Below are 25,949 nucleotides of genomic sequence, written 5' to 3'. Positions count from 1 at the left end.
GTCCCTCCTGTACACACCACTCTGAGCATCCCAGGCTGCCACCTGCGGAGCCAGACACAAGGATGCAGCTGGCTCTGCACAAGAACATTTATTTAAAAAAAAAAAACCAAAAAAACAATCAACCAAACAAAACAACAGTCAAATGGAATGGGGTGGCGGGGGCTGGTCCCATCCCGGTGAGGTCAGCGAGCCACATGGCATCACCAGCGCCCACCCAGCGATGACAGCACGGGGGGAAAGGGGGGCAAGGCAGCAGGGGACCAAGCAAGGGTGGGGGACAATCAATGCTGGGGGTGGGCACTACCCAGCCCAGCACCCACCGAGGGGCAGAGGGAAAACAGCCCACGAGGTGCGAGGAAGGGGCAGCAAGGGGGAGGCAAGCAGGAGCCAACCCCACACACAGGGGCAGGGGCTGGGCGGGGGGCAGACGTGCTCCCAGTGGGAGGGAAGAGCTGATAGAGGCAGCTGAGGGGTGCAGGGGCAGAGCCCCCATCCCAGCAGGACCCCAGACCACGAGCAGCATCTCTGTCCGCAGGCTGGGGCGGGCAGGGCTGGCCCTGCCGTACATTCAACAAGAGGGGCAGGGGCTGCCTGTGCGTGGGCAGAAGCAGAAAACCAAACCGCCCTGAGCCAGGGCAGAAGGCACGACCCCAGGGAGGGGGAACCACCAGTCCTGGGGGGCTCCCGGCCCGCAGGGAGAGGCAGGAACTCAGTGCTGCCCCTGCCCCGGGTAGATCCCAACGAGGTGGCTCCAGCCCCGCCGCTCACACCCCCACCAGGAGAGGCAGCCAACAGCTCGGGGATAAAAGCACCAGCCCCCCCAGGGAAGTCCCAGCTCCCCCAGGCTGCTCAGCAGCATCAAACCCGCCAACAGCTGCTGCCCACGGAGCGGGGCTGGGGCCAGCAGGCTGCCCTGTCCCTCCCACGGGGGGGCCAGTGGCCAAGGCGGGTCCAGGTCAGCCCCCCTACTTGTCGATGAGCCCCCCCTCCTTGAGCTTGAAGTAGAAGAACTTCTCCAGGGTGTTGGCACACTTGCAGTAGTCGCTGTCGGGCGGGTTGTACTCGCGGCAGTTGGTGATGATGCGCTGCAGGTCGGCGATGAACAGCTTCTTGGTGACGTAGTAGCGGTTCTTCAGGCGCTCGGTCATGGTCTTCAGGTCTGGGCGGGGGAAGAGTCGAGTTCTCAAGGCCTCTGTGCCCCCCCACCACAGGGCTGGACACCAGCCAAGGGTTCTGACTCATCCCTCTCTTTTCTGGACTGTCCTGGGGCTTCCAGCACCCCAACACCCCAACCGTGACTCCCAAGAACAGACCCCACGACAGCGGGGTCTGCAGCCCCTCCCTCCACCATCCTGCCCTGGGGTTCCGGGCACAACCACCTACCGATGGGGAAGCGGATGATTTCGTAGTAATCCGGTGCCTCCGACTTCTTCACCGGCTCCATGAAGGGCCATGCGCTGGGGTGGGTCTGGGGAGAGGGCGGGGGGCAGGTTAGAGCAGCCCCTGCCTGCCCCATCACATGGGGGCCCTGCTCCCCATGCACCTGGGTCACCCCCCGTGTCCCCTCGAGGGCAGAGCCCAGGACAGTCTGTCCCAGGGGAGGCAGCTCCGAGGGCTGTTGGGGGGACAGGCACCCCAGAGCTGAGGGTCCCCTCCAGTCTCCACCTTGATCTGGGCCAGGAGGTTCTTCAGGGTGTTGTAGAGCTGGTCTGGGTCCTTCAGCTCTTTTCTGTGGGACAAAAAAACAGCGTCCGTCAGTCCAAGGGCAGGAAGCCTCTCCCCGTCACCCCAGCACCAGGAGCAAGAAGCAGCCTGAGCTGAGACCCCTCTGCACAGCACTCACCCCTTCTCCTTCCCCAGTGGTTTCCATCCCGTTTCTCCTGGAAGACAAGTGTAAACATCACATCTGCCCCATGTGCAACAGAGGACAGAGCCCTCCTGCCAGACAGCCCTTCCCGACCAGACGCCGGCCGGACTCACGGATGCCGGGAACGCTCTCAATGGGGATCTGCCGCACGCCCTCCTTGAAGCAGGTCAGGCCAGGGTAGACCTTGCGGATCTGCGCTTGCTTCCTCTCGATCAGCTTCTTGATGATCTGTGGTGTGAAGGGGGGTTGGAAGGAGGGGTGCTCAGGGCTGCAGGATGCTCCGGGGACCCTTCATCAGCTCCATTGCCCTTCTTGGAATTCGCTCCAGCGCCTTGCAGAGCCTGGCAGCACCCACGGGACAAACCTCTTTCTGCTTCTTGATGATGTGGGAGAGCTCGGTGTAGGGGATGCGGGGGTTCAGCTCACACTCCATCAGGGTCGCCCCCTCATAGTCCTTGATGTAGCCCAGGTAGCGGCTCTTAGGGACTTTGATGTCCTTAGAAAAGCCCTAAGAGAGAGAGGGGCAGGTGGGAGAAGGCTAGGGGGCAGCGGGGCCAAGGGGAGCCCCCCCCAGGGAAAGGAGCCTACCTGCTTCTTGAAGTAGCCAATGGCGTACTCGTCCGCGTAGGTGAGGAAGTAGAGGATGTTGTGCTTGATGTGGTACTCCTTCAGGTGGTTCATCAGGTGTGTCCCGTAGCCCTGGGGGAGCCACCATGAGACAGGAACCCCCCAGGTCAGACAGGACACACGGCCCCCTCCCACCCACGGACATCTGGATGATGCCCCAGAGCAACTGGTGCCGCTGGGGCCAGCCAGTGCTGAGTGTATCTGTGTTGTGACATGCCCGTGCTGTCCCAACGAGACCATCCTGCCCCCCACAGCCTCCACCACCCACCTCCCCGCTCTCACCTTCACTTGCTCATTGGATGTGACGGCACAGAAGACGATCTCGGTGAAGCCCTGGGTGGGGAACATGCGGAAGCAGATCCCCCCGATCACTCGGCCGTCCTTGATCAGCGCCAGGGTCTTGTGCTTCCTGCAGGCAGCACGGCCGAGGATGAGACATGACACCCCCACACCGGCCCCCCCGTGTCCCCTCCAGCCACGCACGGGTCGAAGACGAGGCGAGTGATGTACTCCTTGGGCATGCGGGGCAGCTGGTGCGAGAAGACATTCTGCAAGCCCACCAGCCACATCAAGATCTTCTTGTTGGATTTCTGCGAGAGCGAGTTGCCGATGACGTGGAACTCGATGATGCCGCGGCGTTCCTCCAGCCGGGCCGTCTCATCCCGCGCCGCGTTTGCCGACAGCAGACTGGTCTGGGGAGGGCACGGGGGGGTTTCATTGATCCCAGCACAGCTCCAGCAGCTCTGCGGGCCCTGGAGGGCACCGGTGTCACCTCAGTGTCCCCTGCCCCGTACCTCGGGGCCCAGCATGGCAGCGGGGTCCGTGATGGTCAGCATGACCTCATTCACCAGCTCCATGGGGATGTCGCCCATGACACGGATCCGTTTGGCATCTTCCAGCGTCAGGCTCTCGGGCAGCTTCCGCTTCTCCCCTGGGGACCGGAGCAGAGCAGCACATCCATTTTGGTTGGAAGAGACTCTCAAGATCATCGAGTCCAACCGTTCCTCCACCCCCGGCACTGCCCCATGTCCCTGAGAACCTCATGTCCGTCTGTCCAACCCCTCCAGGGATGGTGACTCCAGCACTGCCCTGGGCAGCCTGTTCCAATGCCCCACAGCCCTTTGGGGAAGAAATTGTTCCCCAGATCCAACCTCAACCTCCCCTGGCGCAACTTGAGGCCGTTTCCTCTCGCCCTGTCGCTTGTTCCCTGGGAGAACAGACCAACACCCTCCATGCTACGACCTCCTTTTTCAGCACGGGCAGGGACCGAGGAAGGTCCCAGTTTCCCCAGTGCTGGGCTCACGCTGTCCCCACCTGGCAGGGGCTCTGGGGCGCTGGTGTCCATGCTCGCAGCAGAGCTGCTGTTGCTGAGTTTCTTGCTGAAGAGCGGAGTGGTGGGCACAGCGACGGTGCTGACGGCGGCTGGAAGAGACCGACGATGCCCGTGAGTGCCAGAAAGCAGCTGCGGCAGCCCAGCCACTGCCACGGCTTCCCCACACCTCGGTCCTTTATCCTGCAGCCCCCGAGCTGCGGGAGCTGCTCCCCAAGATACCTGGACGAGACACCAGCTGGGCACCCTCCGTGGCCGGCACAGTGAAATCAGCCTCCCAGATTGGAGAGTTCTCGCCGTAAATCTCCTCCTCCAGCATGGACAGGAACCTGGCAGGGAGCAACACGTCGGCCGGCGAGGGTGAACCGGGCAGGCACAGCCCCAGAGCTCCGTGTGCCATGGGAGAGGGGAAAGGAGAAGGAGATGACGGAGGAGGAGAAGGAGATGACGGAGGAGGAGAAGGAGATGACGGAGGAGGAGAAGGAGATGACGGAGGAGGAGAAGGAGATGACGGAGGAGGAGAAGGAGATGACGGAGGAGGAGAAGGAGATGACGGAGGAGGAGAAGGAGATGACGGAGGAGGAGAAAAAAGGAGAGAGGAGCCTCCCCAGCCATCCCTGCATGGGGCACCTACTTGGGGAAGTGGGTGAGGATCAGCGTCCGCTTCTCCGGCACCAGCTTGTCCTTCTCCACCCGGAACTTCTCCAGCAGCTGCCGGCGGGTGACCGTGAAGATGGACTTCAGGAGGCTGCGCCCGAAGACGTGGGTGGTCTCGTAGCGGGGGAGGCTGTCACAGCTCTGTGGCACGTGGCAGTAGCACAGCCACCTAGGAGACAGGAACATGCTGGGACCAGTGACCCCAGAGCATCCGCATCCCTCCTGGGACAACAGTTCTGGAAGCAGAGATGAGGAGAGCAGGGGGCTGGGGGGTCACGGTTGACATTATTTGGGGTTGGAAGTGACCTCTGGAAATCACTGAAGACCCCAGGAGTTGGGGTCAGCCCCACACAGGGTGGGAGCAGCGGGCAGACCCCCCAGCTGGCTCAGACCCCCTCCTGCCCTCACCTGGTGTAGTTGACCTTGTAGGTGGCCACATCGTCGTTCTGCGAGCGCTGCCGGAACTGGGACGGTGTCTCGAGCTTCCAGTAGTTTAGGCAGAGCAGGAACATCTTGGAGAGCTCGTACATCGTCTGCCGCTCCTTGGGCGGCAAGTGGCTGAACTTGTACTGGACAAAGTTCAGGACTCCCTGGGGAGAGGAAGGGGCTGTGGAGGGGCTGCACGGGGAAGGGACCGTGCAAGAACAGCAAAACACGGGACAAGTTATTAGTGCAATGCGTGAGCCTGATGGCAGCCTCACCTGCTCGATGTTTGGTTTCTCAAAGGGGGGGCTCCCCAGGGACCCCTCCACCACAGGCTGGCTCATCTGCAGGATGCATTTCCGCAGCAGCTGCCAAGACACCATCAGACACGGTTACTGAGGTCCCAAAATCACGCACACAATGAACGGTGGAGCGGCAGGACGTTGCTGCACTAATTTGCGCAGAGGACAAGCAGCAGGACAGCCCCAGCTCCCCAGCAAGGCCGAGGGACCCTGCACAAGCCCTCCCATGAGCAGGGCAGCGAGATCTGCCCAGCCTTAAACACACCTTGAACAGGTAGAAATACACCTGCTTGGTGTCCGTGTCCTCCTCCTTGTGCACTGACATGAAGAGGTTTTCCACGTCCACCACCATGCCCAGCAGCCGGTTGATCTCCTCCTCCGAGACGTTCTCCAGGTGCGACACATGGTCCGCTGCGGCAGAGAGAAAATCACAGTGAGACTGGGGGGTCAGCACCGCTCCCCCTCGCCAGGGGCGTCCCGGGTGCCCTGTGGGGTTTACCCAGCGCGTGGCTGCAGCTCCGGCAGGGCTCGCTCAGGTTGGTCACCGGCTGCTGCAGATCCATGCGAGGGGCAGTGGGAGGGTTGGGGTTCTTCCAGCCATTGCACTTGCAGGCGTCATTGGCCTGGGACGAGGGACAGGAGAGGCTGTCAGGCAGCGGCCCATGCGCTGCCTCGTGCCAAGGCTGTCGCCTTCTCCAGCCAAACAGCTCCTCACTCCTAAAGTCTCCTTCACCCATCCCTGTTTACCCATCCTAGATTTCCTCAGCACCCACCCTGCATGACCCAGCAACCCAACACTCTCTCACATTTCTCCTGTGCGCAGCCCCAGGATCCTGCAGCCCTTGCCCATGGATGTTCCTGCATCTCCCTTGCACAGCTCGGCACCTTCCTCCTGCATACCCCAACCATGCACAGCCCGGCATCTCCTCCCTGCACCCCATGCACAGCCCAGCACCCCTCTCCTGCATCCCCCAACCATGCATCCCCCTCCAGCACTCCCCTGCACAGCTCACACACCCACTCCTGCAACTCCCTGCCCATGCACATCATTGCACCACCCTCCCACACCCACCTCCTGCATCCCCTTTCCATGCATCCCCTTGCACCCTCTCCTGCACCCTCTGCCTAACTCAGCATCCCCCTCCTGCAGCCTCCTGCCCATGCACGTCCCTGTACCACCCCTCTGCACCTCCTACATGCTGCTCCTGCATCTCTTGCCCATGCATCTCCTCTTCTGCATGCCCTGCCCAGCTCAGCATCCCCCCACATACACATCCTTGCATCCCCGCCTCCTGCACCACTCTCCTGCAACCTCCTGCCCAAGCAAGTCCCTGTACCACCTCCCAGCACCCCCTACACGCTGCTCCTGCATCCCCTGCCCATGCTCCCCCTCCCCAGCTCAGCATCCCCCTCCTATGCACGTCCTTGCACCTCCCTCCTGCACCCCTCTCCTGCAACCCCCACCCATGCACGTCCTTGCAACCCCTTCCTGCACCTCCCTGGCCGGTTCTACCCGGTGCCGGTCCAGCCCACCTTGCAGGCCGAGAAGACCCCTAGTTTCTCCAGCTTCTTCCCGCGGGGGAACCCCCGCACCTGCGCCTTGCGCTGACTCGCCCGTTGCTGCTGGCTCAGCCCGGGCCGGGCCGGGTCGCTGGACCCCGTTCCTCCTCCCGTCGCCGCCGCCGCCGTCCCGCTCCCAGCCCCGCCGCTCCCCGCCACCGCTCCCGGACCCGGCGGGGGCCGCCCGGGCTGCGCGGCCTCCGGCTCCGCCATGCCGGGCTCGGCGTGCGCTCCGCGCTCACTGCGCCTGCGCGCCGGGAACGCCGGGATCGGTAGTCCGTTGCGGCGGGGAGGCAGGATCCGGTGCTGCCGGGGCCGGTGCACGCCGCCCGCAGCCCCGGGCGGGAGCGGAGCTCCCGCCCGGGGCTGCGGGCGGCGTGCACCGGCCGGGGAGAGTCGAGGTCCGGGCCCGACAGGCATCGACAGCACCGGTCCCGGTGGCGCGGAGCCATCACTTCCCGTATGGGCCGCCCCTCCGGTAACCGGTACCGTGCCCGGTTCGGCGGCGCTGGGCGCTGCAGGGCGCGCTCGGTGCCCCCCATCCTCTTCCAAATATGGAGTGCGGCCCCGCCTTCCGCGCCATATATGGTGTGAAGCCTCGCCTTCTCGCCAAATATGGAGTGAGGTCCCGCCTTTTTATCCATATATGGTGTGATGTCACGCCCCACCGCCTCATTGTAATAAGGGGTGTGGCCACACATTGCGCTCCGCCCTCTCTGCCTAATATGGAGCGTAGCTCCGCCTATCGGGTTGTTTGAATAAAGTGAGCCCGCCCCATTCTGCCCATTTATGGGAGGCCACGCCCATTTGGCGGCGGGAGGCGTGGCTTGGCCGCACGCCGTGTCGCGGAGGAGCAGGCAGCGCCTGGAAATTGCCAGCAATGGAGCGGGACGGGGGCGGGCACGGAACGAACGGCAGGGCACGGGGGATGCTGGCACTGGCAGGTACCCCACGGGAGTGTTCCAGAACCATCCCGAAGATGCGGTTCGGGTGCCCAAAGGCTGCTGGGGGGGGGGATGCTCAGCACCGCGTATGTGCTGGAGCCCCTCAACCAACCTTCCCCCCTCCACCGAGGCAGAGCTGGGGAGAGGTGCCAGGGACGTGCCCTGTGCCAGCACAGCCCGGCTCCCCAGGCTGCCACCCCACTGCACGGGAACAGCCGGGAGTCTTGCAAAGCACAGGGCCAGGCGAGACCAGCAAACACAGAAGCCACACAAATAAAAGTCGATAATATTTATTACATATCAAAAAAGCTACATGTTTTGGGCAGAGCCCCCCCAACCAGACTGTCACGCAGTCCCCATCACGGTCCCTCTCTGCGACCAGCAGCTGCCCCTGTAGCCGGGCTCAGCCCGGCCCCACGCTGCTCCCCATCACGCCTTGGCGCGCTCGGCTCCGTCGTCGGTGCCGGCTGCCAGCTGTGCCACCGCTGGCTCCATCTGGATGGGCACATTCCTCTCGGGGGCAGCCGGCAGGGCCAGTTTGGGGGCCTCGATGCGGAGCTGCCCCTCCTTGGACAGGGAGCAGGTCAGTGCCTCGGCGTCCACCTCCTCGGGCACATCCCACTCCCGCTTCAGCACCTCGTACTTGTAGGAGAAGGAGCCCTTGTCATCTGTGCTCTGTGTCTCCTTCTGCCCCACCAGCACCACCTTCCTGCCCACCACCTTCACCGACAGCTGCTCGGGCGCAAAGTCCTTCACGTCCTGGCAGACGGAGAAGCCGTCCCCGGAGCCCTGGGTCAGGGCTGCGCTGGTGCTCGGGGCTCGCTCTGCGGCGATGCCGATCCGGCTGGGGCTGCTCCCGCTGCTCAGAAGCTGCTCAAAGCTGCTCATGAACTCCCGAGCCCTCTCCATCTCCAGCCGCAACTCTCGCTCCAGCTCGGCAAAGAGGGTGCCCGGATGCGGCCAAAGGGTGCGGACGGGTCCCAGCCACGGGAAGAGCGAGCTGGATGTGGGTGGCATGAAGTGCAGGCGGCAAAGCATCTCTGCTCCCGGTGTGTGCTCCTGGTATGCGCTGCGGTTCGTCTCCGTGCAGGGGCTGGAGCGGTTCTGGGCTGGCGCTGGGCAGCGGCGGGTTTTATCCTCTCCTGCCCAGGGGTGTGCGCCTTCCAGAACACTCTCTCCCCACGCACTCTCCCAGAGCCATCGCCTATTTTTGAGAGGCTGATTATCCGTCAGCTGAAATAGCAGCGCCTGTTTCTGGAGGCGAGTCACACGCCACAAATAGGGAGCTGCAGTCACCGCCGGGAGCTCGGGTTTCTGCAGAGCCGCCGCGGTGCAGCGGCGCCCGTGGGACCACCGGCTGGGGGGGCGAGCAAAGCCCTTCCCGTGGCCCCCACGCTGGGGTCTCCGCAGAGCGCAGGTTGTGCTGTGCCAGGGACGTGTCACTTCGGCCAGCACAGGGACAGTCCCACTCCTAAAGCAACAGGTCCCTACGTCACCCGCTGCCAGATGCCTCTCGCACTTTCTAGGGGCCTCACCTTGCCAGGGGATGCTTTATGTTCCGTCCCAGCACCCCACCTGTGCACATGGACGGGTTTCTGGTCTCACCTGGGGGCAGCTGAGGGTCCTGCAAAGGCGGTGGGGGGCAGAGGGGCTCTCCTGCCAGCAGATGGGGGGGGACAGGCCACACGTGAGGGGGGGAAGGCCAGGAGGAGAGGAGCCCAGCCCGGCTCCCTGTCTGGGAAATAGAAAGGCCAGAGATTTTTGGCAGGGGCGGCTCAGTATTCCCGTTCGGAGGCTGAGGTGATGCTGCTAATTATAAGCCAGGAGAGCGGAGCTGCAAGACTCAGGGCAAAGGTATGTTGGGCAAAACCTCCGAGGTGCCTCTCCTCGGGGATGAGTAACAAGAATGAGCTGGAACAGGCTGGAAAGAGCTGAGCGCTTCTCCATGAGGGTGACGTGATGGGAGGGACGAGGCCACTCCTCCCCGGGCAGGGAATAAAAGCTGCGGGCGGCAGAGCTGGGGCATCGCGCTCTCAACTCAGCGGAGAGGTGACAGCGACACCAGTGACACCAGCAGCAGCCGCAGCAGCAGCAGCGCCAGCAGCAGCGATGCTTTGCCGGATGCATCTCGCCCCATTCGCCTCCAGCTCCCTGGCCAGCCGGCTGGGCACCGTGAGGACCCTCTGGCCGCATGCAGAGACCATCTTCACCGAGCTGCAGCAGGAGATGGAGAAGGCTCGGGAGTTCATGAGCAGCTTCGAGCAGCTCCTGACCAGCCACGGAGCCACCACCGCCATGGAGCGAGCCCCGAGTACCAGCACCGCCCTGGCCCAGGGCTCCGGGGACGGCTTCTCCGTCTGCCAGGACGTGAAGAACTTCGCTCCCGAGCAGCTGTCGGTGAAGGTGGTGGGCAGGAAGGTGGTGCTGGTGGGGCAGAAGGAGATGCAGAGCACGGATGAGAAGGGCTGCTTCTCCTACAAGTACGAGGTGCTGAAGCGGGAGTGGGACGTGCCCGAGGATGTGGATGTGGAAGCGCTGAGCTGCTCCCTGTCCAAGGAGGGGCAGCTCCTCATCGAGGCCCCCAAACTGGCCCTGACGGCCAGCGGAGAGAGGAATGTGCCCATCCAGGTCAGCCCTGCAGCGCCACAGCCCGGACCAGCCTCTGAGAACGGAGCCGCCAACAAAATCCAGGCGTAACGAGAGCGGAACAGACGGCCCACGGCAGGACCAGAGCGGAGAGCAGCAAATCTCGGGTTTTAGCCCAGACAAGCTCCACCAGCAGCTATATCTCTCTTTTTTTCACTATACTGGAATGTTTTTGTATCCAATAAAAGTACTTTTGCATAGAACCTGCTTGTGCTCTCTTGGTGTTGATTGACGGGGAGGCTGGGCCCTGGTCTCAGCTGGTTAAGCCGGAGGATCTGGATATGCAGAGTGGGGAAAAAACCTCTTTTGGTGCCTCAGGGCAGCATGAAATGGGGCCGACGGTGGACCCAGATGGGGGGAGGGATCTGCAAGCACTGCGCTGCTGGGGGGAGGATCAGCCCCATTCACCTGTACCGGGGCAGCTCTCCCAGGGAGCAGGTGGGCTCCATCATCCCCCATGCACCGCCCGCACCTGCACCAGCCCCACAGCCCCTCGCTCCCTGGATGATGGAAAATAACCCACAGCGAACAGCCTGGCTGGGTGCTGCTGCCCCTGTTGTAGCCACACTTGGCCCCCACACAGCTTGGAAAAGGGCTGCAGGACCCCCCCGAGAGCCCAGCGGGGCGGAGGGTGAAGCGCCCAACTCCAGACGGTGTTTAACCACCGCAAGCAGCCAGGCTCAGGCCCGGGCAGGCAGCAGGTATGCAGACAGGCACACCTCTGCAGAGCTGCTCCGGAGCTTGGACAGCCCTTCCCCACCCGGCAGCGAGGAGGGTTTGCTCTGCAGAGCTCTGCTGCACGCTCTGCAGCCAGCAACAGTCCCCAGCCCCACACTGAATGCCTTAGAGGGTCCCCAGTCCAATTCTGAGTCCCTTAGAGGGTCCCCAACCCAGCACAGAGTTCTTTAGAGGGTCCCCAGCCCAGCACTGAGTCCTTAACAGGGTCACTAGCCCGGCACTGAGTCCCTTAGAGGGTCCCCAGTTTGATTCTGAGTCCCTTAGAGGGTACCCAACCCAACACCGAGTTCTTTAGGGGGTTCTGAGTCCTTCAGAGAGTCCCCAACCCAGCACCAAGTCCTCTAGAGGGTTCCGAGTTCTTTAGAGGGTCCCCAATCCAGCACCAAGTCCCTTAGAGGGTCCCCAGTCCAATTCCAAGTCCCTTAGAGGGCCCCCAGTCTGATTTAGAGTCCCTTAGAGGTACCCCAGCCTGGCACCAAGCCCCTTAGAGGATCCCAAGCTGGTACTGGGTCCCTCCCAGCTCAGCAGCAGATGCTGAGGCAGCAGCCAGACCCTCTGTGGCAACTGCAAACCGCCCCCTCCCCTCCACGTGATGAGCTCCGGAGCTTTCAATGGGGCAGTTCATTGCTGTTTAGCACCTTTTGCACCCCTTCATCTCCATCCTCACCTTGGAAGGAGAGTCATGTCCTCCCACCTCGGGACACTGAGACTCAAGTCACCTCCCCTGGTCACCACCCAGGGTCCCCAGCCCAAGTGCCCCAGGCCCAGAGAAGCTTCTGCACCATGTTCGTGGTGACCACAGCCAGATCTGACCAGGCTATAAAACGGGGCTCCCACCGGAAAGCCCACATCCAGCTCCAACCAGTGCATCAAACTTGCGGTTTATTGACTCTTGCCAGAGCGCTGGAAAATTTTGATAAATCCCCATTTATAGTTGACTTTCTGCTAAACAGTTCTGGTTATTCTGTTTGGAGCACATTGCCTCCTTAAACTGATTTCTGGGGTGCCTCTGTGAGACATGCCTTAGGAAATCACAGAGATGGAGCCCCAGAATCCTCAAAGGAGCCAGAAATGGAGCCCTGTGAACCTGGAACCAAGGAAAAGAAACCAGCAGATGGCAACAGCACCTCGCGTTGCGTTCACAAGATCGCTGGGACTGGGGAAGCCCCTTTTACATCCGATCCAGCTCTTTCTGCTGCCAGGGAAACCAGCAGCACCAATCTGACCCACACAGGAAGCGATGAGACCTCAGGTGTCCCACAGAGGCCCTGAGCTCCTCTGGGAGATGGAAAGCAGCAGCACCCACAGCACCCAGTGAGCAAAGCCCCTCGGAGACCCCCTGGAACCCCCACTCCACATGCAGCTTGTGCTCCAGCCAAGATGTCATCAGCCTCCAGCACAACTGTCACATTCTGCTCCACTCCCCTCCTGCTTCGAGCTGATTAAGAAACATGAACATTGTTGATTAGGATAGGTTTATAAAAATTTTTCTTTGTTTATCACACAAAACTGAAGTTCATGATGAACGCTAGAGTTGACAGTTCCTCTTAAATACCAGTATGCATAAGACATTGCATTAGGCACTAGGCAGCAGCCAACATCAGTTAGAGTCTGGCAACAGAAGCCATTTTAATACCTCCCTTCATACTTTGTGGAATTACAGGCTTTTGCAATACATATTGTTTTCCACTGGCAAGTTATCCGAGGTTTCCCCCACCCCACCTCTGTACATCAGAACCATGTGTATTCACACCAGAGTAGGGTTAACAACATTAGTGGCATCACAACCATCCAAAAAGAGGACAATTTTCTATACAAGATTTTTTTGTTTTTTTGCAAAAGTTGCAACAGGATTAGTGCATTACAACAGAACTGGAGATAGAAAAAAAAGAGAGTTGGCATGCTAGAGTCCAACACAAATAAAGACAACAGGCAGCTAGTTGTATGTACTATATTGACAAGATACTGATTGGTTACATGAAGAAACATACAATACAAAATACAGAAGAAACCAGTTTTGCTTCCCTCTGCCCCACCCCAGAATACTCATGATTGATTTGGTCAATAAGTGGCTGAAAAGCCAGAGTTTGTCACTATAATGCTACAGTTTAGTGGTTGTTCTAGGCAATATCATACTGGTATGAGCCTCAGCTTTTACACACGGGTCATTTTAAACAAGGTTTTCTAGTCTCAATATCCCTTTGTTTCCAATAGTGAACTACAGTACTGTGGGACCTGGGTGCTGCTGGCCCCCACCCATGGGGCTGGCTGGGCAGACACCAGGTCGTGCATCCACCACCACCAGGAAGAGGGAAGAGCAGAAGTTCATATATTAAAAAAAGTGACTTAAGACTTAGAATTGAATTAGTATTTGTACAGAAAGGTGCAGGTGGAAGAACTCCCCTCCAGCCTATGATCAGAAAGGGATGGAGAAATCACAGCAGCCACCGGCGGCAGCCGCTCTACGGTAAGTGCGATTGTTAGCGTGGGTTCCAGTCACATCGTTCGAGGGCTCGGTCAGGCGGGGGCGGCTGCTCAATTGCTGCAGCACTGGCTCCTGCTCGGCTGACTGCTCTCCTGAAGGTCAACCACCCGATTCCTACCTGGCCCTCCAGGAGCATTCTGGGGTTCATTTTTTGGCAGTTTCTTAGCTAGAAAGAAAAAAAAAAAATAGACATTAGTAGGCCAGAGGCCAACCTCCTCCCCACTGTGGGCCACGGGCTGGGCTCAGCCCTGCTCTGGCCCAAGGCTGCAAATATTAAGAAATTTAGGACTGGACGCTGCCAGCAGCAGAGTGCAGCAAACCAATCCCCTCCTAGTGCTGTCAATCCTGCTCCTTCCTCACCACCCTGGAAAAAGGACAGAGGGAACAGGCTTTGCAAGGCAAAGGCTCCAAACTTCCTCTTTTTGTGAACAACTGTTCACAGAAGCCCAGCAAACTGGTTATCTACCCCAGTAAGAGCCTCCAGACCCCAGGTGACACAAGAGCTCCCAATTTCCACCGGGCTGCTCGCTGCTACTCCAGCCACCCCTCTGCACACCAGCCATTACCTATTGCCATGAAGATTTCATTCACATTCATCGCTGTCTTTGCCGACGTCTCCATGAACAGCAAGCTGTTGTCATCTGCATATGTTTGTGCATCCTACAAACAATCACATTAGAGTGCTAAAGGCATCCTGCCAAGAGGAGGCCCAAGCAGGCTTCACTCGTTGGCAAACTAAACGCTGAAGAAATGCCCTGTCCCATCCCAGTTCCCTGACTGGGACAGCTGGGAGACCCACAGTGACAATATCACGTGGCTGGTGTCCCAGCACTGAGCTGGGGCACGGCAGCACAGACCGTTTGTGAGCTGCTTGAGCCAAATAAAGACACAGTGTGTCCCGGTCAGCACAACACCTTGTACTTTGGTTGGCTGGGAGAGTAACACACACTGGAAATGCAACACAAGCAACCCCATGCCGAGGGCTGAGATAAGAGCTTCTCCTTGAATGTTTGACTTAGACAAGAAAAGAGCTGTGAGGAGTAGAGAACAAGTTGGGAATGATTCTTCACGTGTCTCGTGTCTAAAAGATGCTGCTTCATAAAGACAGCCCCAGGTGAGTAAGGCACCAGAAAAGGCTGAAGCTTGTGCTCTCTGCACCTTATTCTCCACATTTGTCATGTTACCAACAAGAGCTGCAAGTGCTGTGACAGGAGTGCACACGAAAGACAGGCTGAAATTCCTTTGGAGTGGCATCCTGGGGTCCTCAGCAGCATAAATCTTGGCTTTGACTCTCCCTCAAAGCACTCCGCACATGCCACCACCTCCCTCACTTCAGCAAAAAGCTGCTTTCCTGACTTGCTCAGGTAACAACTGATCTGGATTCCCACTCACCTGGAAGTCCACAGCTCTCTTGGTAGCAAGGTCTGCCTTGTTTCCTGCTAGTGCAATTACAATATTGGGGCTAGCCTGCCTCTGCAACTCTTTCACCCAGTTCTTGGCTCGTACAAATGTGTCCTGGAAGCAAAGAGGAGGCAGCAGTCAGGAAGGGCAGCCTCTTACAAATCCACAGTGAAGATATGATTAGAACAAGTCTTTCCTGTAAGAAGTGTTCTGCCTCTACAGCACTTTGTAGCAGGATCCTCTATCAGCTTAGCCTCGGTCAGACTGAGGAAGAGGCTGTTAGTTTAAGAAACTCGGTACCTGCAGGGACTCTGAACCCCGACACTCTCCCGGGGAAACAAGAAGCACCAGCTACAAACACAGCCCAGTAACATCCTCCCCGGTAACACCCACAGCCCTCCTCAGTACTCACTGTGTTAGTGATGTCGTAGACGACGATGGCCGCTTGGGCACCTCGGTAATACATGGGCGCCAGGCTGTGATACCGCTCCTGTCCTGCCGTGTCCCATATTTCAAACTTCACCGTTGTGTCATCCAGGCAGACCGTCTGTGTTAGGAAGGCAGCTGAAAGACAAGGTGTGTGTTCGCCTTCCCTCCAGCTGGAGAGTCCCTGCAGCCAGAGCCAGGAGCTCAGAGCTGTTCTGCTTGTGCGTGGGAGCAAGCAGGAGCCCCAGACAGAGGCCGCTGCGGTGTCACTTGCTGTGGAAGTTGTGGCTCTGCTGTATCATCAAGCTCCTCACACACAGGAGCACAAGAGCCACCACACAGCTGACAGGGAGGTGGCCCAAGAGCCCAGGTAGCCAGCGGAGCAGCAGAGCCACCTCCTCTCACAGGTGACACAGTTCAGCTGCAGCATCACCAGCGAGGTGCTCCCCAAAGCTCTGAAGTCAGTCCAGCTCCACATCACTCCCCAGTTTAGTAACAGGTTATTTTCTTGCTTATTACAAACAGGATAAAAGGCAACCAGCCCTGGATACAGGCTGAAGCAGAACAGCAGAGTCTGCAGAGCATTAAGCCCTTTGTGCCCATAAGCTATCCTTGCAGCTACACTTACTCCCTGCATGCATTACTATAGGGACAAATCAAACCTTTTCTCAGCACACACCTCCTAATATTGCTGCCCAGAGACCGGGGTGCTGACCGACCTTTGATTAGTGACACTGTGCTAATGATTTCAAGCTAAAGAACTACTCGACCTGAAAGAGCTGTGGAAGTAGTTAATAGTGTGAGGCTAGAAACAGCCTCAAAATCCCAGGTCATGGTCTGAAAAGATAATTAAGGGCTATAAACCAAGCTGAAGGGCTCAGTTCTAATTAGAAGCAGGAATTCAAGCACTGGAAGGGAAGATGCCTTAGAAGCAGAATGCACAGTTGCCATAGCATTATTCTCTGCTGCGCTGATCTTCCCACCAATTTGTAACCCAAAAGTTAAAGCATTAGCTGCTTGACTCTATTCATAGCAAAAAAAAACCCCACCACAACCAAACCCCAGACCAGACTGAAATAGTCATGATTACTTCTGACAGCACTGGTGTGCATTAGTGAGGGCAGCATCTTCTGGCCACAGGCACCTGGAGATGGCACTCACCTCCAATCGTGCTCTCCTGGTACTCGTGGAACTGCCCCTTGACAAAGCGCAGGACAAGGCTGGACTTCCCCACCGCTGACTCTCCCAAGAGAACGAGTTTAAACTGGCAGATTTTGTTTCCAGCAGCTGGTCCGTTCGGTCGGGCAGCTCCACCTCGACCTGCCATTGTGGCCTAAGCGCGGGAGCGCCAAGAGCTGAGGATGCTGCAGGCTCTGCGCTGGGATCCACCCGGAGGCAGGTTGCAACTGGAAGAGGAGCTCAGAGTTAGCGACACACTCGTGGACCAGCCGTACCAGTTCTAGAGGGCAGGTTTGACTCCTGCCCACACTGGGAAGTTATCAGCTGCATGTACCACAGCATCATCAGGCTGTTTCTGTCCCTAAGCAGGATCTGGGATGTCTGAGCCTCCTTGGAGAAGGGATGTCTGTAACACAAGCTTTCCTCCCCACCAGTGGGTCCTCCAGCACTTCCACTGGTGTGTAGATGTTACACATACCTTGCTAGGGTGAGGCAAGTAAAGAACAGCCAGCACACCGATCAGCATCATTAGAGCTTCGTCTATTAAAACAAATACTCGGTTCATGGAGGTAACTAAGGTTGACCTTTAGCTCCTTCCTCCTCTCCCGAGTTCACAAAGCAGCAACTTCAGACTGTCAGTGCAATATTGAGCTGTTCGAGTGCCGCACACGAGCCGTGACAGCAAGCAGCCCCGTATGTCAGTCCTTCAGATGAAAGGGAGTTCCTACATTCAGTCTGCTGGTTCAGAGGCGCTCACACCAAGCCATTAAACACCGCACCTTAGAGCAGCCCTAAAAAAGGCCTTTGAACCGCTACACCAGCCGCCTGACGTAGAGAAATCACCTGGCAGCAGCCACTCTCTGGACACATGCTGAGTATTCAGAGAATAAAAGCAAGTACTGCTCCCCATCCCTTGCTGCAAACAGGCACAAACCACCAACCGAGAGTCTCAACAGCTCAATCCAAGTGCAGAGCCAACACCCAACACTTCCCACACCCCATCCCCGTTGCCTTATTGCCCTTATCCCACATCATTCCAGGTCATCAGGCTACTGGCCACATTCTTGATGAGGAGACAGGTCAAATCCAGCTACGCTGAGCAGTAAACAGGCAGCATCACCCGCAATCAGAATTGCCATCCCATCTTCCCAGCACCAAATCTGTGCAGAAGCACCAAACCAAACCACAGCAGGAGCAGCAAGACAAGCTGTTTCACACCCATAGTTAAACACGAGTGTCAGTCCCTTCCTAAGCACTGAACTCGACTGCATGCAGCAGAGAGCAGGAGTGTTTTCCAAGTGCACAGTTACACAGATTTAGGGATATTTCCTGTTCTCATCATAACTCCCACTTCCTGACAATGATAAATGCGACAACTGATCGCATCTGTTCTGTATCGCCACTTTCCCTCCAAGCTTCTTGTTGACAGAGACAACCGCAAAAAAAAGAAAAAAATCCCCCAAAAGCCAGTTTCTCCTTGTGCTGCATCCTGAGTGTGCCCCCAAGGAAACTCTGGGTACGCTCAGGGTACATCCAGCATTTACCCAGCACATACCAGATTCCTACGAATAAGATGCTTAAAGCAAATTAAACTGGGTCTGAACTGGAGCATGTCCTCTGAACAAGCCTTAGGCCCGGCTCCAAACAGAGCCTTAGCAAAAGAGTAGTTTTAAATCCCTGCCTTCCAGAGCAAAGCCTGCCCAGGTGTGACTGCTGCAGGGCTGCTCCAACTACATCTCAAGTTTAAACTCAGTTCCATAGCACGATAGGAAGTCTACAGCCATTTCAGGTGTCATCGGCTGGAGAAACTCTGCAGCTTTCAGAACACCAGCGCTTGAGCTCAGTCTGACCTACAGACACATTCCACCTCAAATTGTTTTGACCAGGAGGCAAGTCAGACACCTGTTGTTAAGCAGCACCGTTCACTGAAGCTCCCAGGTAGGAACAAAAACTCGAGGAGTAATTTCGGTGCAGCAAGATGTTTCGGTAGCCTGAGCTGTGAAGAAGCTGTTGATTTGAGTGGCCTGTCCAGGCTTGGGATAAGTCAGTGAAGAGACTGCAGTTCAGAGCTGGGTCCTTGCAAAGGCTGGTAACACCGTCAGGAGCCCCATCTCATCTTCTGAGAAAGGACAAAGACTATTTTGACAGGACAAAAAAGCTTGATAAGTAGTAAATTAACACCTTGTTTTGCTGGGCAGTGAGGAAGCGGCATTTTACAGCTCTGGGCCGGAGCATCTTGGTTACCACCAGGTTCGAGAAGCACATCAGCAGCTCTACATCTCTCAGCCTGAAGAAGTTTCCACCTTTTAGAGTTTCTCCTCTGACCAGAGTCTGCAAGGGAACAGCTTTTGCTTGTTTAACCTTGTATTAATTTCCCCAGGCAGTCTATTAGCAACACATAAGCTCTGTCGCTGTTGCAGACTAACGTTCTGCACATTAAATGCCATGTCCACAGGACAATTACTATTAGATCCCCACATTAACCCCTGCATAAGAAAATTGCTTCACAAGCCTCCCCAGTGCAGGGGATCTGCTAGTTTAAAGCGTCAGAAGTTACAGAATCTGATATTTTTGTCCCGTGTTCACCCAGTAGCAAGGGCTACTCTGGCAGCTGGCGGTATTTAGAAATGCAACCCTGAAGAATCTAGTTACCCAAGAAGACTGCTACTGCTCTCAGCTATGCAAGAAGCCACTTCACTGGGGATTTGTTGGCTTCGAATCAAAATACTCAAGACAAAAGCCCCAGTGAAGTATTTATCTTGTTAAATAGCTGACAGCGTTACATGAATTTCTTGGCAAAGCAACCTCTGAAGTTACTGAGTGGTTCTGCTTCACCTAACACGGGATGGGCAGCAAGAGGCTGGTGCTCCCTTGTTCCCATCCAGAACTGGCAACCCAGCTTTAGGACCCAGGTTCACACGCCAGGGTTGGGTTGACAGTTGGACTTGATGATCCCAAGGGTCTTTTCAAACCAAAATGATTCTCTGATTCGCAAGCAGCTTCCAAAGCAGGACCAGCAGCAACAACACAGACTCCACAAGCCCAGATTAGCATCACATGGATCATCAAACCTGACTTTCCAACACATTAATATTATTAATAAGAACTCCAAAAGCAGGAGGGTCCATGCTGCAGAGGATGAAGTAACAGATCCAGCTCCTACCAATGAACCAGGAAACAGAATTGTAAGTACAGACCTCAGTCCCATAAAGCCTGATCAGTTTTAATACTTCACCTTTCTCCAGACAAGATGCACTTCCCTCCACAAACAAAGAACGCTTAGTCTCTTGATCAGTAAGGCTGTAATCCAGAGCTTCAGTAACAGCTCTGAACTGGGGAACCAGTCACTGCAGTTGTCAGGAGCTGCACTACAGCCTTAAAATGTAGATTCCCAGACCTAAATCAGCCCACAGAGCAGTTTCAGGAGTATTCCTATGGTTGTTACACTACCAGAAGTTAAAGTCACAATTTCTCTGTAGAGCCTCATGAACAAACCTCCGAAAGACTTGGGCACGCCAAGTTTTATTTAGAGGTAAATAAGATTTACGCCCGCAAAAGGTTAGATTACTTTCTGTTGGTAGCTAGTCCTAAACACATATAGCAGGATCTGTAACAGCAGCTCCTTTTCATGCTTTTCTCACATGCATCTGCTTCCTGACATCTGCAGAGCCGCAGCCTCCAAAGAGGCCCCAGCAGCCGGCTGTTTTTTCAAAGCAGCTTTTCAAAAACAAATTCTATCAGAGACTTCAAGGCCGCCACCCCGCAGTTACCACTCGATCCCGCGCAGATGCTGGATATCGGGGCCGAGCCAGCAGCGGAGAACTCTCCATCACTCCACGAGCCTGGTTTGCGAAGCACACTGAAACGAAGCCATCTTCCTTCTAAAGACGGATTAACGAAGACTTTAAGGCAAGACGAACCCAAGGGAAGAAATCCTGTTGAAGGCCAAATTCCTGCTGCTTCTCAGGGTTCTTAGGTGGCCAAACCGAAGGTCTGATCCGGACAGGCAGTGCTGCACTTGGGCAAGACCATCTGAAGCTCAAGCCAAATCGGAACACATTGTTAAATACACAAAGCTACAGCGCAGTTTGAGACCAAATCTCATTTGCGAGATGTCATCTGCTTGAACTAGGCAAGGCAGCTCTAAAACTGTTCAGAAACTGTGAAGCCAGTGTGCCCTACAAAGCTGATCTGGCTTTGGAAGACGAGGCCATGATCCCAGCCTACATGACTGAGCCAAGCACAGTGCTTGGGCCAGCAAAGGGAATTATGAAGCTCCCTCAATCCACCTTCTAGCCAGTTTAACCCTATACACATCCCCTCCAAAGGGTTTCCTAGGTTTAAGCAGATATCCTTTACCAGGAATTCTTGAAAATGTCTCATTATGTAAAAAGACATTACACTTACTGATGCTACCTTGGAGCTACAGGTTTTATACACAGAGCTGACTGGGTACCAGCAAAAAGAGTTATCACCCTGATGGTCACACAAGCAGCACAAGGAAGTTCCAAGCCTAACCCCGTGGGGGTTTTAATTCTGCAGAATAGTGTGACTAATTGCTTTTGAAACTGCAGTTCATGTCCTATTAGATCAGCACAGCTGAGCAGAGAAACATGCGGTGAGGGCAGGCGGAGGTGTCGTGCTCCAGGGCCACTGACCCCACAGTTGTGTTCACACAAGAACAAGTGAACTCACACCAGACCCAAGCAAGGGAAACTTTCAGCACAGCTTCAGTCAGGCTCTACTTAGCTAAGCTTGGAGACAATACACTTGCAAAGGTTGCTCTAAGAAGAGTGGAATGAGAAACAGCATGAACAGCAGCCTAAGACATTTGTGGAAGGGTTTTGCATCACCTTCATTTCACACCAGCTTCTCACTAGTTGTAGCGAGCAAAGCCTCCATATTCCCTGTTCCCAGATTAACTCTCTCACAGAGGCCTCACCTACTTTTAGTGATCCCTGATACTGCAGGAACTTAGTCCTGTTTCACAGGAGATGAGGCTCAGCCAGGCTGAAGGAGCAGCTCATGAGCAGAGCCTGGACCAGCTACAAACTGAACAAAAAGCATCAAGTTTTCAGTTCTGCAGACAAGACTCTTCATACTGTCCACTGCTCAGTATACCTTCAAAAGACACAGCTTAATTTTGACCAGCAGCCCTGTGAACAAGGCAAGATCATTAACAACACAAGGCAGAAAATTGCCATCTTCACTGCAAAAGAGTCAGTGACCTTCATATTATCTTTTCCAGACTGCACAAAGATCCCTTGCCTCTAGCAGCTCCTGATTTGGAGCTCTACCAAACAAAAGCAAACACAAAAGCCAGCCTTTTCTTATCTGTTTATGTAGAACTACTCCAGCAGCTCATTCCCATGCTCCAGGGGAGGAAAATGCTCCTTTTCGGATGTAGATGAAGCTTTATTCTTTCCCACACTGTCACTTCCAGGAAGGTTCATTGTTTCTGGCCAGCACTTGGAGTGGTTTCACAGTATTACTCCGACAACTTAACTTACATAAGAGGACTTCAAACTTCATACCCCAAGGGAAGAAAACAGCTGACTCCACCATTTCTACCCTCTTCCAAGTATGCTGACTGAAAGACTTTGGGCTACACCCACTTCATTAGAAGCGTTCCCATTTCATTTCCTCTGTCTGAAAGCACTTGGCACTCTTTCCACCCCCCCTTCTCCAGGAAGATGCCATGACCACCTATCCGCTAAACACAAGAAATTAGGATCAAGAGCTGATGACCAGCAGGGCCTAGATCAATTCTAGAGCTTTACTGTGATGGAGATAATTCCACTTTCATCACAACACTGAAGTCTGTACACACACAAAGTACAAAAACATGACTCAACAGTTTGGTTTCAGACACTGTCCAATCCTGGTTTCACCAGGAAAGGGACCTAAACCAAACAAGGGGTATCAGCACCTACCTAAACAGCCTGGAGGGACCTACACTGCCTGGCACTATCTTAAAACAAATGTCGCCTAAACTAGCCTGTAGTCTCATAGAGGGAAAGATTGCCTCTAGAGGTAGATTTTTGCTACAAAAGTAGTTGCTCAGGCATAGTCTTGAGACTCAAGAGAAGTCTGAGATGATTTCAGCACCAGGACCCAGTTACTGAACCGAAACGTTGCTTTTTTTAACCTCACAGCTCTGACTCGGGCTTTACCTGCTCTCCTCACTCCAATAACGCATTAAGGCCAACATCATCTTGTAGCTGCCTACGCTGTTCCCAATTCTTCACCCTTTTCAGTCAGTTCTTTCACTTTAGTATCCAACTAAGCTGAAAAAATGCAAAAGACTTTTAGAGTCAAGGTAGTAGTGAATATTAATGGGATATTCCACAGAATTTCACTCAGACAGGACATAAAGCCAATATGAACCAGAAATATCTTTGGTTTTTTTGGTCTCGACCAGGCTGCAGAGTAGGCTCAGGATTCTCAGATTAGTGCGAAGCAGAATTGATGTCACACTATTAGTGGGGCAGCTCAAATACGTGTTGACCCACCGCACAAAAAGCTAAGAACAGTAGACGCAACTTGTTCCACATAAGACTTAAAATAGCACCTTGGTGTATTCTCTTCCCTCCGATTTCCTTACACGCTTGGAAACAGCCAAGGTCAGAAATCCGACAGCCACGTGCAAAAGCAACAAGCTAAAGGTCAGCAGAGATGGGGTCAACGCCGCATTTGGTCTCGCTGGCTGAGCAGTTTACAGCGAGAATCACGGTTAAGTTCGCAGAGAGAAACTGCGACTGCCACAGGTCCCACCCAGACCCCTGGGGTTTTAGCAGCACCTTGGATGTTCCCAGGAATAAGGGATTCAGCCCTACAAACCTGTTGCTCACACGTATATCAGCACTGCCGGCCCGGGCAGGATCACACAGCGACCATACTCCCAGCGATAGCTCCCGCTGCCCCAAACCCCTGAGCGCAGCCTTATCTCCGGGCGCTCCTGGGCTCCCTTCCAGACAAGCTACAGAACTTCCTCGCAGACTTTGTGCCCCGCTCGCAGCGCCACATTTCGTATCACAAACACCCCTCGGAGGCGGGCGCAGAGGCTGTGTTTCTCACCAACAGCCATCCAAAAGAGTCTCTGTTCCGCTAGCACCTATTTTCAGTGGATAAAGTCACATCCTCCGTTTAGGGAGCTCTCAGGAACACAGCCAGGCTTTCAGACTCCCAGAGCTTCTATTCCCACCTCAGCAGCTGAGTGGCTACAATAAAATATTACACCACATCTGCCCTTGCAGGTGCCACACCTTCCCCAAATCCCATTTAAATTTCAGTCATTGCCAGCAGTGATACTTGTATTTCTAATTATTAGGCTGCATTTCAAGGAATTATAGAACTCATAGTTTAGGAGAATATTAAGGTAGCAACCTTTAAAGATCAACCAACCTCACAACCATAGAATCTTTCTATAAGCAGAGCTTGTAACCATAGAACCTCTGTACTTAGTAATCATATTGTTAAAATTGCCATAGATTTACGACATATTCTTTTAAAACAGGTAACTGAGAAACATGCAAATGTTACTTAGCATTGCTTAAGCACATAGCTTGCGTTAGAATAGGCATGGAATATGTTAACGGTTGTCAAGAACTGTAATGAATATGCAATTTTTCTGTCAATCTAAGCCACGTATGACCTCTGGATTATGAAATGCTACTTTTAAAGCCTTAAAACTTGGTTGTAAGTGTTCGTTACTTTGCCGATTTTATGGTATCAGCAGAGACACAAAGGAGCTGGGGAAGAGCAGCCGGGCAGCCCCAGCACTGCGGCGGCCACTCGAGTCCTTCCAGCTGACAGAGAAAACCGGAGCGGAGCCCGCACGCCGCGGACACGCTCTCCGGGGGTTCGTGATCGCCGCTTTTGACGTGTTGATCGTGCAAACGGGCGCAGCTCCCGTCCCCATGACCCTCCGGGCCGGGGGAGCCCCCGGGAGGCGCCGCTTCCCCGGGACACCCGGGGGAACCGGGACCCGGCCGGGGGAGCGTCACCGCGGGCAGCCCCGGAGCCCCCGCCCTACTGAGAGCTCGCTCCAAACCCCGGCTCCCGCAACCCGCCCCGCTCCCACCGCGGGGTGCCCGGAGCGGCGCCGCCCCGCTGCCTCCCCGGCCGGGCGAGCTCCTGCGCTGCCTCGGGAGCCGGGTCCCCAGGCCACGCACCGCCCAGGGCACCGCTCGGCACCGCCCAGGGCACCGCTCGGCACCGCCCGCCCGGAGCCGCCGCCGGTCCCGGCCCCACTCACCGCCCGGAGCGCCGCTCCCCCCGCCGCAGGTGAGTCTCGCAGGCCCCGGCCCTCACTTCCGCCTTTACCCGTTCCGCTTCCGGATCCGCCCACCCCTTCCGCCAGCAGCTCGCCGGCCACAGGCAGCGGGACGTGCCAATCAGCAGCGCCACGCCCCCGCCCTGCAGGGGCTCCGCCCCTCCCCCGGACTCACCGCCTCACGTGAGCCGGGCGGGGTGACGTCAGCGTGCGCCCGCCGCGGGGGGCGATGGGAGTTGTAGTCCGGGGCGGGGAACCGGGGAGTCCCCGGCGGGGACGCGGGAACGGGGCTCCCGGTGCGGGGGGGGCGAGCGGCGGCCCTGGGCGGGGGAACCGCGGGCAGAGACTCACCCGGAGCCGGGGCTGGAAAAATAGAGCCTTTATTTCCCGTTGGGGCGGGGGGTAACGACGTCAACTGCGGCGGCCGCCGCGGGGGGAGGCGCCGTGTCCCCCGGGACACCCCCCTCCCGGAGACACCCGCCCCCCGAGCCTCCGAACCCGCGCCTCCCGGCCCCGCGGGTCCCGCTGCCCAGCCCCGTCCCACGGCGGGGGGGTCCCGGGAGGGGCTGCCGGGTGTAAAAAAAAAGACGTCGTGGGCATAGAGTATAAAATCGTATCAAAATCCCTGCTGGCGGCGGGCGGGGGCGAACGCTGCACCCGGGGGGGCTCCCGCGGGACAGCGAGCGGGGTGACGCCCCCCGCCCCGCTCCGGCGGCCGCATCCCGGGGAGGGTCGGGATGGCGGAGTCGGAGGCGGTGAGTGGAGCTGGGGGGTCCCGGGCAGCAAGGAGGGCAGAGTGGGGCAGCGGGCGAGGGTCCCCCAGGGTGAGGGACCCCTCCAGGACAAGGGACCCCCCAGGGGAAAGGACCCCCCAGGGTGAGGGACCCCCAGGGTGAGGGACCCGCCAGGACAAGGGTTCTCCCAGGGGAAAGGACCCCACAGGGCGAGGGACCCCCCAGGGTGAGGGACCCCCAGGGTGAGGGATTCCCCAGGACAAGGGCTCCCCTAGGGCAAGGGACCCCCAGGGTGAGGGTCCCCCAGGGCGAAGGACACCCAGGATGAGGGACACCCAGGATGAGGGCCCCCCAA

At 56.6% G+C, this 25,949-nt stretch overlaps 4 protein-coding genes across 4 annotated transcripts; 1 reads left to right on the top strand and 3 right to left on the bottom strand.

Annotated features, from left to right (window-relative positions):
- Positions 1-126: 126 nt before the first annotated feature.
- On the bottom strand, positions 127-7,017 carry KAT2A (lysine acetyltransferase 2A). Its single transcript, XM_065651379.1, has 18 exons — positions 6,740-7,017; positions 5,706-5,829; positions 5,472-5,617; positions 5,183-5,272; positions 4,890-5,071; positions 4,459-4,650; positions 4,047-4,153; positions 3,809-3,916; positions 3,289-3,425; positions 2,978-3,186; positions 2,777-2,903; positions 2,456-2,566; positions 2,232-2,375; positions 1,981-2,095; positions 1,844-1,880; positions 1,666-1,729; positions 1,384-1,468; positions 127-1,159 (listed from the first exon to the last, which is right to left on the bottom strand). Exons 1-18 carry the CDS (start codon positions 6,977-6,979, stop codon positions 966-968), a joined length of 2,412 nt encoding a protein of 803 aa, XP_065507451.1. The 5' UTR covers positions 6,980-7,017; the 3' UTR covers positions 127-965.
- A 967-nt stretch (positions 7,018-7,984) lies between these two features.
- On the bottom strand, positions 7,985-8,832 carry LOC135998261 (heat shock protein 30C-like). The gene has a single exon (XM_065651425.1). The coding sequence runs from the start codon at positions 8,746-8,748 to the stop codon at positions 8,140-8,142; it is 609 nt and encodes a 202-aa protein (XP_065507497.1). The 5' UTR covers positions 8,749-8,832; the 3' UTR covers positions 7,985-8,139.
- A 748-nt stretch (positions 8,833-9,580) lies between these two features.
- LOC135998259 (heat shock protein beta-11-like) lies at positions 9,581-10,559 on the top strand. Its single transcript, XM_065651423.1, has one exon. The coding sequence runs from the start codon at positions 9,670-9,672 to the stop codon at positions 10,405-10,407; it is 738 nt and encodes a 245-aa protein (XP_065507495.1). The 5' UTR covers positions 9,581-9,669; the 3' UTR covers positions 10,408-10,559.
- A 2,139-nt stretch (positions 10,560-12,698) lies between these two features.
- Positions 12,699-24,930, bottom strand: RAB5C (RAB5C, member RAS oncogene family). The gene is made up of 6 exons (XM_065651424.1): positions 24,843-24,930; positions 16,568-16,812; positions 15,393-15,544; positions 14,972-15,094; positions 14,146-14,239; positions 12,699-13,745 (listed from the first exon to the last, which is right to left on the bottom strand). Exons 2-6 carry the CDS (start codon positions 16,731-16,733, stop codon positions 13,630-13,632), a joined length of 651 nt encoding a protein of 216 aa, XP_065507496.1. The 5' UTR covers positions 16,734-16,812; positions 24,843-24,930; the 3' UTR covers positions 12,699-13,629.
- Positions 24,931-25,949: the final 1,019 nt, after the last annotated feature.

Source organism: Caloenas nicobarica, chromosome 24 (assembly GCF_036013445.1).
Source record: "Caloenas nicobarica isolate bCalNic1 chromosome 24, bCalNic1.hap1, whole genome shotgun sequence".
NCBI lineage: Eukaryota > Metazoa > Chordata > Aves > Columbiformes > Columbidae > Caloenas > Caloenas nicobarica.
Note: the sequence above shows the minus strand (reverse complement) of the source record. Positions and strands in the feature narration are given on the sequence as shown.